Below are 11,181 nucleotides of genomic sequence, written 5' to 3' on the forward strand. Positions count from 1 at the left end.
CTTTTCTCCCCAAAAACAGAACACTAAGTAAAAATAAAACGCAATCAACCAGCTCTCATTCAATGTCACTGTCAAGTCAATCAAAAAGGGAAAATAAAAATATTTTCAATGAAGTTCAACAATAACAGATTTATTTTTATAACTTTTAGGAAACGGCATTCTAATTGAATATTCTATATGAAATACTTCATATAAGGATCTTTATTTATTTCTACATTGCATAAGCACAATCCAAGGTAATTAACTAAATCCAACCAATTTGAGGTTATTGTCTACTCTGAAGATGGTTGAAGAGTTGAAAATATTAAAGCAGGGTGCAGAAGCGAAGCTGTATATCTGTAACTATCTTGGACAACCCACCCTTATAAAAGAGCGGTTTAAAAAAAACTATAGGCATCCAGACCTGGACGCCACTATCACGAAAGAAAGAATAAAGAACGAAGCTCGCTCAATCGTGCGATGTAAGACCGCCGGAGTGAAGACTCCTGCGTTATACTTAGTAGATTTTGAACGCCGGCGCATCTACATGCAACATTTCGAAAACAGTATTACCATAAAGGATTTCATAATTAATGTTGTAAAAAAGCATGTTGAAAACAGAGATGGAGATAAGAAAGACTGTTTGAAAGTTGTTGCTAAATTGATCGGTGAAACTGTAAGGAAAATGCACGAAAACAATATTATTCATGGGGATTTGACCACCTCCAACATGTTGCTTATTGAGAAATGTGAATTCAATGACGCCGTTGAAAGAAAATGGTTGAGAACTGATAATTTTGAGCTGGTTATGATTGATTTTGGTTTATCTTTCATAGATTCCAGCACGGAAGACAAAGGAGTTGATTTGTATGTGCTCGAAAGGGCATTGATAAGCACACATAATGATTGCCCAGGCCTGTTCGAGGAGATTCTGTATGCTTATAAGAAATTTAGAAAAAATAATGTTCAAGAAATAATAAGCAAGTTTGAGGAAGTGAGAGCTAGGGGCAGAAAGAGGACTATGGTTGGGTAGAATAAGAAATAAAGTATTTTTGGTTACAAGTTTCTTTTTTATTTTTAGTACTTATGTTACATTTAAGGTATTAATAAAAGTACTATTTATCAGCTGCTAAAATTGAACATGCCAGTCAACATTTGCTCACTTTGAGGATGTCTCCTTGGGAATGTCTATGGAGCAGAAAAAAAAGTTTTTTGTGTTTTGTGGGAATTCCATTATGGGTTGTAATGCTAGAGACTATGTTGTGGAGTCACCTCGTACAATATCCAAATCCAAGGTGGATTTGGAGTATTGGTTTGGTTGTATCACATGGTTGTATTGTGTTATACGGCCACATTTTGTATTTATTGAGATAGTTGGATGAATAGTTTAATTTTGTAATGAATTTAGTTGATTAAAAAATAAAACGTCAAACTTCTTGTAACTGTAACTGTCATATTTTTAGTTTCCCGAATAACCTCAAAATTCAAGCTCTTTCGGTCGCTTATTTTTCGTTAAAAATAAATTAAATTGGCATTTTTCAGAATGAGGCAGCACATTACTATATTATCAAGACTGGCGTACCAAAAAAATAGTGCCAAATCTTTGCAACTTACAAGTATGTACGAATATATTTGAAAAATTTATTTTACAACCTATTCATGTAAACATTACGTATTTTCCATAATTGCAGGATTTCTAAGCACCCAGGAGGCTATTGACCGACGAAATCACCTTTTTACATTGGAGAAGAAGCGTCAGCATGAGAATGTTGGGAGAATTGAAAAAATAGAAGTTAATTATAAAGGCATTCCCAATGATTGTGTATTGGTTATGAATAAGGACATTTCTACACCTTACGATTGTGCTAGACGTAAGTACTGTAATAATAAATAATTTAATTTTTGTCAAATTAATGTATTTTGCTCCTATGTAATTTCTTCTCAGCAGTGATCATTCTGGTTTGCAGCTGATAGTAGTTGTAGCTTTTTGAGAGAAACATATACATAAGTAGTATAAATTTGACGTATAAACAAGTAATGGTCTTACGAGTGCGTAAAGATGTCCTGTAGAATTGTGGTGGAACACCAAGTGCTCCTAGTGGATCCTAGTGGAACCAGTGCTAATAACAGGGAGAAATAAGGGTATTATAACTTTCAAATCTGTTTTACGGTTTGGGAACTACATTAAAGATTGCAGAGTCCGTATCAGAATAACAATATAACAAAATGTATTTATGGGTTGATCGACACAAATTATAGAAATGTGCATAATTAAAAATCGACCATAAAGTGCCATTACCATATGAAATAACATCACATTATATAAAAAAGTTGTAAAATCGCATTACATAAAATTTATCGGACCACATTGTAACATCATTAAAAAAAAATAGCTTAATGAAGAAAAATAATTGCAGATCTAAGCGAGTGGCATACAGACACAAGTGCGCTAGCTCTGTTGAACGGTTCAGTATACTGGGATATGCACAGACCATTGACTGAAAACTGCACTTTAGAGGTAATGTGAAAGATTTCCTTTTTGCTTATCAATTGTGGATCAATCAATATGGCTTGACTTGGTTGTTAACTTCTATCTATGAACACATAATTATGCTTAAAGAATATTCAATGGTTGACACATAAAATCTTAACTATATTAAGAAAGAAATCGCAGTAAGGAATCTTAGGTTTGGCATGGTTTTACGTAGAGATTTTCCTTTTCATAGAGAAATGAACAGAGAGGAGCTTTATTGAGACTTGGCCAATTTTTTCAATGTGTTTGGTGGGATGCTTTACCCAGCCATTTTTATTTTTGTACCTGTAGAATTTTTATATACCTGACAGCCTGATACAATTTTTGTATACTCATCTTCAGTTACAAACCTTCGAAGTTAAAGAGCCACAAGCAGTGAACAAGGCGTTCTGGCGGACTTGTTCCCTCCTACTCGGCGCGTGCGCAACTAACGCCTTCAGAGACAACGTTGAAGTGCGGCTACACAGCTTCCCTGGACCTGACAGTGAGTTTTGCCATCATACAACTTTTGTCTGAAAAATGCCAATAAGCCGGATCTTTGTTTTTACACTGTTAATGCTAAAAAAAAATTATTCCCAGTCCGCAGCGGTTCATTTGTCTACGATATCGACCTGCCAACGTTACCGGACTGGACACCGACAGAACAGGAGATGTTCACTCTAAGCGCTGAGTTTGTAAAGTTTGTTAGACAGAATCTAGCCATAGAGCGGCTGGAGGTGAACCAGGAGCTAGCCCAGGAGATGTTTGTGGAAAACCAGCATAAAACCCAGCAGATACCCAGTATCGCCAGGGACAATGGTTAGATTTCATAATATCTTAAACTTGAACTTAATCTCACTCATTATTAATCAATCTCTTTAATTCGATTGTTTTCCCAGCTAATTCCTTAACTAATTGTAAATATAAAATACTAGCCGTCCGTCCCAGTTTCGCTCAGGTTAAACGATAAATTTTCTACCTCAGGATTTATAGTATCTATTGGTGAAAACTGCATAATAATCTGTGCAGTATTCTTGAATGTGTCTGGAACGACAAATGGTTTTGTTTTATAATATGTAAGGAAAACGATGTATGGGTGAGTAGAAGCAAACCCAAGAATATGCTGGCTTGATGTCGACAAGGATGATATGCGTGACAATGGTCTGACAACTAGGGATGCCGACGACCGTGCAAAGTGCAGACGAAAAAGTAGGAAAGCGGACAGCTCCGACGCTCAACGGCTGGGAAGAAACTGGGAAAACATTCAGATTAGAGAGGGTATTAAATGTGGAGATACAGACATTATTTTTTAACTGTTTTATTAAACACTAGGATGTTGCCCGGGGCTTCGCTTCCGTGGGAATTTTGGGATAAAATATAGCCTATAGCAATCTTGGATAATGTACCTTTCTAATGGTGAAAAATTTTTTGAAATCAGTTCGGTAGTTTTGGAGATTACCCGCCTCAAACATACAAAGTCACAAACGCTTACCTCTTTATAGTAATAGTATAGATTGAACTCTTATTGATTGATAATTCCAGGTAAAGTAACGCTATACAGAGTTGGTAAACACGTGGATATATCCAAAGGCCCTATGATCAGTAACACCGCGCAAGTTGGAAGGGTGGCCGTCACAGCTGTGCACAAACTTACAGGTAAATAACCAAACTTTAGATACCTAAGCATAGAAAGCTATAGACTCCGTTATATCTTCCATTTCGCTCATACAAGAAAGAGATGTGCGTATTACAAACGCACTAGAAGTCAGAGCGCTAATTTGTTTCTTAACATGTGTGTGTTCTTAAAATGCATCTTAAATACATTTAAAATTTAAATATATTAGGACAAATCACACAGATTGAGCTAGCCCCAAAGATAGGGATACTAACTCGATACTATATTTTATAACAAATATATATATATATATATATATATAACCAAGATCGTCAATATATGTAGAAAGATATAGAATATAGACTGGGAGCCCAGTGAAGGGTTGTAACTTTTGTAAAATATTTTGTGACAACCCTGACTGCATTGTCGCCGCTGGCGGCTGTTACACCTTTAGCAATTCCACAGAACAACTGTATGTATCTCTCTGTAACTGTATAATTATAGTCTCTCCTACAACTGTATGTGGTCTCATTAAACTGTGCTATTATGTTTGACCCCAGCCCCCGAGGGCAGCAGGGTGAAGCAACTATACCGGTTCCAAGGCATAGCGCTGCCCAATGGAGTCGTTCTCAATCACTTCGCGTTCTCCATACTCACTGAGAGGGCTAAGAAGTTGGTAAGTTATATATTTATTTTTAGGGTTCCGTTATTAAAAATAGTTATATCTGTTTTATTTTTGTCACCAAAATGATCTAGTTGCATTCGGCGCGTGACAAAAAGCTATTGAAGAGTCTCCTAGTTGGGAGCCATGGAATAACATTTCATATGAATGTGCTGCATACGTATTTGGTATACACGGGTGTTTTAAGTATATTTAAATTTCAGAATTCAAAATGGACTCCATTCAACATCGACAGAGACGACACGAGGGAAAGTGCAGCTGTCACTGCCTAGATTATGTAGTTTGTATGTTAGTTGGTTTTGTATATAAGTTATTATATTAAAAGATTAAGATTTTACGTCTATATTTTATTATTTTAAAGTCCTATCAGCTTTTGGACCTGACATATTATCGATCAGCTGCCCCATCCTGCCGTATGTGCGCACCTCGCTACGCCCATCACCTGTAAGGATCTTTACTACGGCGACCAAGTACAATAACTTTCATAAACAACAGCATTCCCAAAGGGTTGACGTCAGGCAGGCGGTTGTGAATTCACAGCCAAATCTACAATTTTTTATTTGGCGCCATAGTTCCAGATACAACCGGAAACTCGCGAAGATGATAAGAGATATGTGATTTATTTTTAGTTCATATAAATGGCTATTAGAAAATAACAAATTTAAACACAATTAAAATACTTAAACATAATTTATTTACAAATAAAATCTACTCAACCCTATGTCTTAGATTTCTTCGCATCAGGCGGCCCATCTTCTCCATCAGTTTGGAAAATTGCTTTTGGCTGAGTCTTCTTATACGCTGGAGCGACCCAGAACGGATTTTCCTCAGCTTCCTTCGCATATTTCAAGATGGCTTCCCTTGGGTCTTGTTCATCATCGACCCGTTTACTCAAACCTAAGTTACGAATCACAAATGAACTTAACGTACTGCCAGAAGCTGCTACTCTCCCCCCCTGACCCGATGTAATAGGCAAATCCGGCCTTCTAGACTTCACAGGGTCCAACCTGTCCTTCTCCATTCGCTTCTTACTAGTCCTCAATTTCTCTTGACGGAACAGTGGTAACGCATGCGGAGTGATAATCTGCTGTGAGCTCACAACTTCCACGGAATGCTTCTTCCTATGTGTCTTAACTATACACAATTTCGCACCACGCAGACTACGTTTATGATCATAATAACACTTCACTACACCATTTCCACATCCAACGAAGATTTGGTTTAATTTCGCGTGCCAAACTGCTTTGATAACGTGCGATTTTGTCACATTAATATGAGACACTAGCTCGAACGTTTTAGTATCGTAAAACAATAGCCTGCCCACGTCTTGTCCTCTTTGTAGCGACTCTCCTGTGAAAACCATAGTGTCATCCGGACTAAATCCACAATCAGTTTGTTCGTATCTTGAGAATAGTCCGCTAAAAACATTCAGAGGTTTCTTGAAGCTTCTTAAATCCCATAATTTTAACGTGTCGTCATTTCCTCTTGTAGATAAATAGGTTCCTAAATAAGAATACGATATACTTGATATCTCTGATTGTTTTTGATGCGCATCTCTTAATACTTGTGTGGTGTTGACGAAAGCTTTTCTGTGGTCCCACATTTGTACGGAGCCGTCGTAACAACCGCAGGCGACGGTGTTGCCATCTCTAGAGTAGGCACAAGCGGTTGGGTTTGTCTTCAAGCCCCCTTGTTGTCTTGGCTTGATGACTGCTTTGTGCTGTTTAGGGTTCTCTGTGAGCCACAATCTGAGGGTTCCGTCCTGGGAGCAAGTCATGAACTCCTCTCGGATGTGGGGATGCCAGCAGCCGCTGTTTAGGGACGCTGTGTGGCCTTTTGTCCTGAAATGAAATGGTAAATGGCATAAAAATGGTTACGCGATAGAATTTTAGTCAAAGTGGCCGTGTGTAATGGATTGCCGAACATAGTGTTGAGCAGTCCATTATCACAGGTGGTTAAATCCATTTCTATCTTGTGGACAAGCATTATTAAAGCTAGATAAGTTTATATTATAGATCCCCTATGAGGCTGACATAGTCACACAAAGAGCACTGAGGCCTTGTCAAAAATTTAGAAAAAATAAAAATGGTGTATAGTAATGATATAAAAGAAGAATTTAGAAATTATATAAAAGAAGTACTTTGTAAAAAGGCATATTACAAGTCTGATGATTATGTGAACGACAATAATGTCTGGCCCAAGCGTGGTGCAGTATCCTCATAACATATGTAATTGATTTATGACATTATTACGTACGTTTTGTACATTTAGCTTTATATATATATATATTGTGTGACAATTTTCAATAATTTTATTGGAAATACAACTTTTATTTTATTTATTTATTCAAATTTTGACATTTTTAATAATGATGTAAATTCGTCCTCCTAATTTTAATATAAGACCTATATTTGTTAATGGACGTCCTTGGAGAAAAGGCTGCGGTGAAGTTTGTTGCGCCGCTTCTTCTTCACTTGCGCTTAGTTTAAGTAATTTTTTTGACGTCAATAAGTGATGTATATCATCCTAAATTGAATAAAGAATTTTGAATTTGAATTTGAATGATAAACTACGACTATGCAACATGTAGAAAACAATATAATTTTCAAAAATAATCATCATATAGTTTCTGAGATCTTGGTGGCTCCTCGGAACAGATGTTTACGTTGAGAAGCCACATTTACATAATGTTAGGTATGCTGATGTACAACTTCCATTCCAAAATGACTTTTATTAGCCGGATGCAGTTTATTTGCATACCTCGTCAATGTACATAGCAACCTGTGTGCCTGTACTGAAGTATCTCGCCATCTCTCTGTCTTATCTGAGCGTTCTCTGTGGTACTTCCTCAGGGGTTGAGCGTCAGAGCCCAGGGTTTCCTTCTTCGTCTCCACTTTCTGTGAAATGGTTGCAGGATGGCAGGACCGATCGCCCGTTTGGCGTTCCTAACCAAGAAATGTGCTACCTATAATGTATAAGCTACCTGGCCATATCGGCGATGTACTGGTCCCCCTTGACGCACTCGAGCACCTCGAAGCCGTCGCGGTCGACGACCTTGGCCTGCGCGGCGCCGCTGACGAGCAGCACGCGGTCGCCGGTGGCGCTGTACTGCAGCGCGCGCATCGGGTGCTTCTCGCACGGCTGCAGCGTGCGGAACGGACGCAGCGACGAGTCCATGCCTGCGGGACAGTCGGTGATTCATTGTAACATTGTTATTATTATGGCCCGGACTACCTAATTTATCACATTGCCTGGAAATTTTGAATATTGTCATGTGGCCGTCAATTACACAGCCACACAAAAAAAAAAAAGTTTTGGCCTGGGGGTCTGACTATGTCTACTATATGTTTTTGGGGTCGCTGAATCCGAATCCGAAGTCAATTTAATCCCAGCACGTCAGGGTTTGGACATAACCTCAAAAAACACTCTAAGATCCACTAAAAAAAAAATTTCGAGCTTTGGGTCTGACCATGTATACTATATGTTTTTGGGATCGCTGAATCCGAATCCGAGGTCAATGTAACCCCTGCACGTCAGGCTTTGGACATAACCTCAAAAAACACTCTAAAATCTATGACATCGGATAACATTTATGATGACAGCTTTACAAATATTAAATAAATTTACAATTGAGTTTGATACTTTACGGTAATGGTATTTTTAAATAGAATTTATCGGGTTATAAGGTTGTAGAGTTTGATAGCATTAGTTTTATAGAATCCAAGCCACGATAGTTTTGCTGTTGGTTTTCCTATTGGTTTAGTCAATTTTAAAGTGTTTTTTGAGGTTATGTCAAAAACCTGACGTGCTGGGGTAAAATTGACCTCGGATTTGGATTCAGCGACCCCGAAAACATATAGTATACATAGTCAGACTCCCAGGCTGGAAAAATTTTTTTTATATGGTTTTAGTGGATGTTAAAGTGTTTTTTGAGGTTATGTCAAAAACCTGATGTGCTGGGGTAAAATTGACCTCGGATTCGGATTCAGCGATCAGAAAAACATACAGTATACATGGTGAGACCCAAAGCTCGAAAAAAATTTTATTTTTTTTTTCATTTTTAATGGATTTTAGAGTGTTTTTTGAGGTTATGTCCAAACCCTGACGTGCTGGGGTTAAATTGACTTCGGATTCGGATTCAGCGACCCCAAAAACATATAGTAGACATAGTCAGACCCCCAGGCCAAAACTTTTTTTTTTTTTTATGTGGCTGTGTTATTTGACATGTATTCAATGATTTGGTTTGTATATTTATTTTGTTTTGTTGTAATAAAGGTAATCATTGCAGATGATATTTGTTCACCGTTGCAGCCGCAAGCATTAAATCTACCTGCCCTTCAGCTGTGGGCCGCCTCATCCCTCCTATGCGGGTAGGAATAACACTAGACAAAAAGTCATAATTTACCTGCAAAATCCCAAAAGGAAACATCATAATCAATAGATCCTGTCGCCAGTCGGGCGCCTGAGGGGTCCACAGCCAATGCCACCACGGCCTTTGTACCATGAAGCATTTCCACCTGAAAAAATTCCACAATAATTTGAGTTACGAGGTCGTCAAATACCTCGTGGCGCAGTGGTAAAGTGCTTGCCTCTATACCGAGAGGTCCCGGGTTCGATCCCCGGTCGGGTCATGATGGAAAATTATCTTTTTCTGATTGGCCCGGGTCTTGGATGTTTATCTAATATGTATTTGTTATAAAATATAGTATCGTTGAGTTAGTATCCCATAACACAAGTCTCGAAATTACTTTGGGGCTAGCTCAATCTGTGTGATTTGTCCTAATATATTTACTTAATAATTTAAAAAAATTATCTATCTGAATTTCACTTACGTAATACTTGAATGACATCATTCTTGATCTTATCATTTATTATTGGCAATAACAAGAAATGGTAAGAACAAGAAATTATCATGAAAATTCATTCAACATCAGGAAGTTTCCTGATTTAATTGAATTTAAAAAAAAAAAAAAATTAACAATAAAGTCAATTTATATTTTCCTAATTCTAACTAATATAAAAAAGTAAGTTTGCTACCTCTTCATGCTCTATCTACTCCACTAATCTTGAAATTTTGCATACAACATTGTTTGAAGTACGGAAAAGCGACATAGGGTAGGGCAGAAAAGTGCTGAAATGATGATGATGATATTATTTTATACTTTTTTTAACGGAAAATGATGGCAAATAAGCGAGAATTTATGTATTTAAAACATAAAATTAATGGTGGCTTTTTTTGCCAATCAACCCACAGAGTGATGTAGAGTGTCAGCTGGTTCAAATTATATTTCAAGTGATATAATCGTGTGAGTTAAACAATGCAGCAGTTTTTAGCAACCATTATTTTTCCAATAGTTTATTTTGAATGACACAGTCAATACAGTTTTTTCTTTAAGAAAACGTCAAAACCTATTGAGGTTTTAAGTCAATGTGGACATCGCCAACATAGATAAAGTAGCATTTGTAGGCTTTTGCTTTTTGTGACTGGCTCCGTATATGCCTTCTTCTATTAGTATATGAAAGCCAAAGAATACATCTCACCTCATGTGTATTAGGTATCCGTTTCTCCAAACTCGCATCTTCATCATCAGACCCACTCAATTCATCATAACTATCTTCTTCATCACTGTTCTTTACTTTTCCTTCCTTTTCCTTTGATGTTTCTGCTTGTGTCATTGTCGGTGGTAGTGTTGGACCTATCAAATCATCTTCTGAATCGTTTTCTGTTGAATTCTGGTTAGATTCTTCATCTGTACCAGGAGGTAAAGGCCCTATAACATCGTCAGCCTCTCCTTTATTATTTTCATTGCTTTTTGCTCCCAATTCCGCCTCCAATTTGCGTTTATTTACTTCAGAAGCGGTTTTTTTAGCTTGAACCATCATCTCATCAATGTCAAAGTTTTTAGCCTTTTTACCGAAATTTTTGATGCCCATGACTTGGTGTACATGTTGGTTCTCAAGATCATCAGATATCTCTTCTATTTCTTTATGTTCCTGTATGAGAGTTCGCCCAAATGTACCGAATCCTGATGTGGCTTCTTCATTTTCGGATTTGTCGTTTTCTGCCTTCTTGTTAAGATTGAAGTTTATTTTACCGAAGGAGATCGGCTTTTTACTCATTATTGGTTTGATAAATGTTGTTAATAAAAAAATATAGAGTGGAAATTTTAAAACACCTACAAAGTAATACTCAAAAACAATCAAAACAAGCAAGAACGCAAGTCGCAAGGCAAGAAAGAAAAGGCCAGCTGTTTTGACAGTTTGACTATGGAATGAATGATATGACAGTGACAGAAAGTTGACTGTTGTCGGTCGACGTGTACTGTAAACAAGGGTCCTAGGTCCTAAAGAATCCACAGGCGAACAAAGACATTGCGATTGTGAGTTATGTCC

General features: G+C 37.4%; 3 protein-coding genes across 3 annotated transcripts; 2 read left to right on the forward strand and 1 right to left on the reverse strand.

Annotated features, from left to right (window-relative positions):
- The first annotated feature begins 66 nt into the window (after nucleotides 1-66).
- Nucleotides 67-1,049, forward strand: Tcs5 (Threonyl-carbamoyl synthesis 5). The gene has a single exon (XM_053762559.2). The coding sequence runs from the start codon at nucleotides 284-286 to the stop codon at nucleotides 1,010-1,012; it is 729 nt and encodes a 242-aa protein (XP_053618534.1). The 5' UTR covers nucleotides 67-283; the 3' UTR covers nucleotides 1,013-1,049.
- A 385-nt stretch (nucleotides 1,050-1,434) lies between these two features.
- Nucleotides 1,435-5,129, forward strand: mRpL39 (mitochondrial ribosomal protein L39). The gene is made up of 8 exons (XM_053762555.2): nucleotides 1,435-1,595; nucleotides 1,671-1,850; nucleotides 2,397-2,497; nucleotides 2,855-2,996; nucleotides 3,092-3,310; nucleotides 4,034-4,147; nucleotides 4,667-4,782; nucleotides 4,992-5,129. Exons 1-8 carry the CDS (start codon nucleotides 1,523-1,525, stop codon nucleotides 5,058-5,060), a joined length of 1,014 nt encoding a protein of 337 aa, XP_053618530.1. The 5' UTR covers nucleotides 1,435-1,522; the 3' UTR covers nucleotides 5,061-5,129.
- A 330-nt stretch (nucleotides 5,130-5,459) lies between these two features.
- Nucleotides 5,460-11,036, reverse strand: LOC128679978 (uncharacterized protein). Its single transcript, XM_053762550.2, has 4 exons — nucleotides 10,330-11,036; nucleotides 9,194-9,305; nucleotides 7,772-7,967; nucleotides 5,460-6,629 (listed from the first exon to the last, which is right to left on the reverse strand). Exons 1-4 carry the CDS (start codon nucleotides 10,906-10,908, stop codon nucleotides 5,507-5,509), a joined length of 2,010 nt encoding a protein of 669 aa, XP_053618525.1. The 5' UTR covers nucleotides 10,909-11,036; the 3' UTR covers nucleotides 5,460-5,506.
- Nucleotides 11,037-11,181: the final 145 nt, after the last annotated feature.

This window comes from Plodia interpunctella, chromosome 22, assembly GCF_027563975.2.
Source record: "Plodia interpunctella isolate USDA-ARS_2022_Savannah chromosome 22, ilPloInte3.2, whole genome shotgun sequence".
Lineage (NCBI taxonomy): Eukaryota > Metazoa > Arthropoda > Insecta > Lepidoptera > Pyralidae > Plodia > Plodia interpunctella.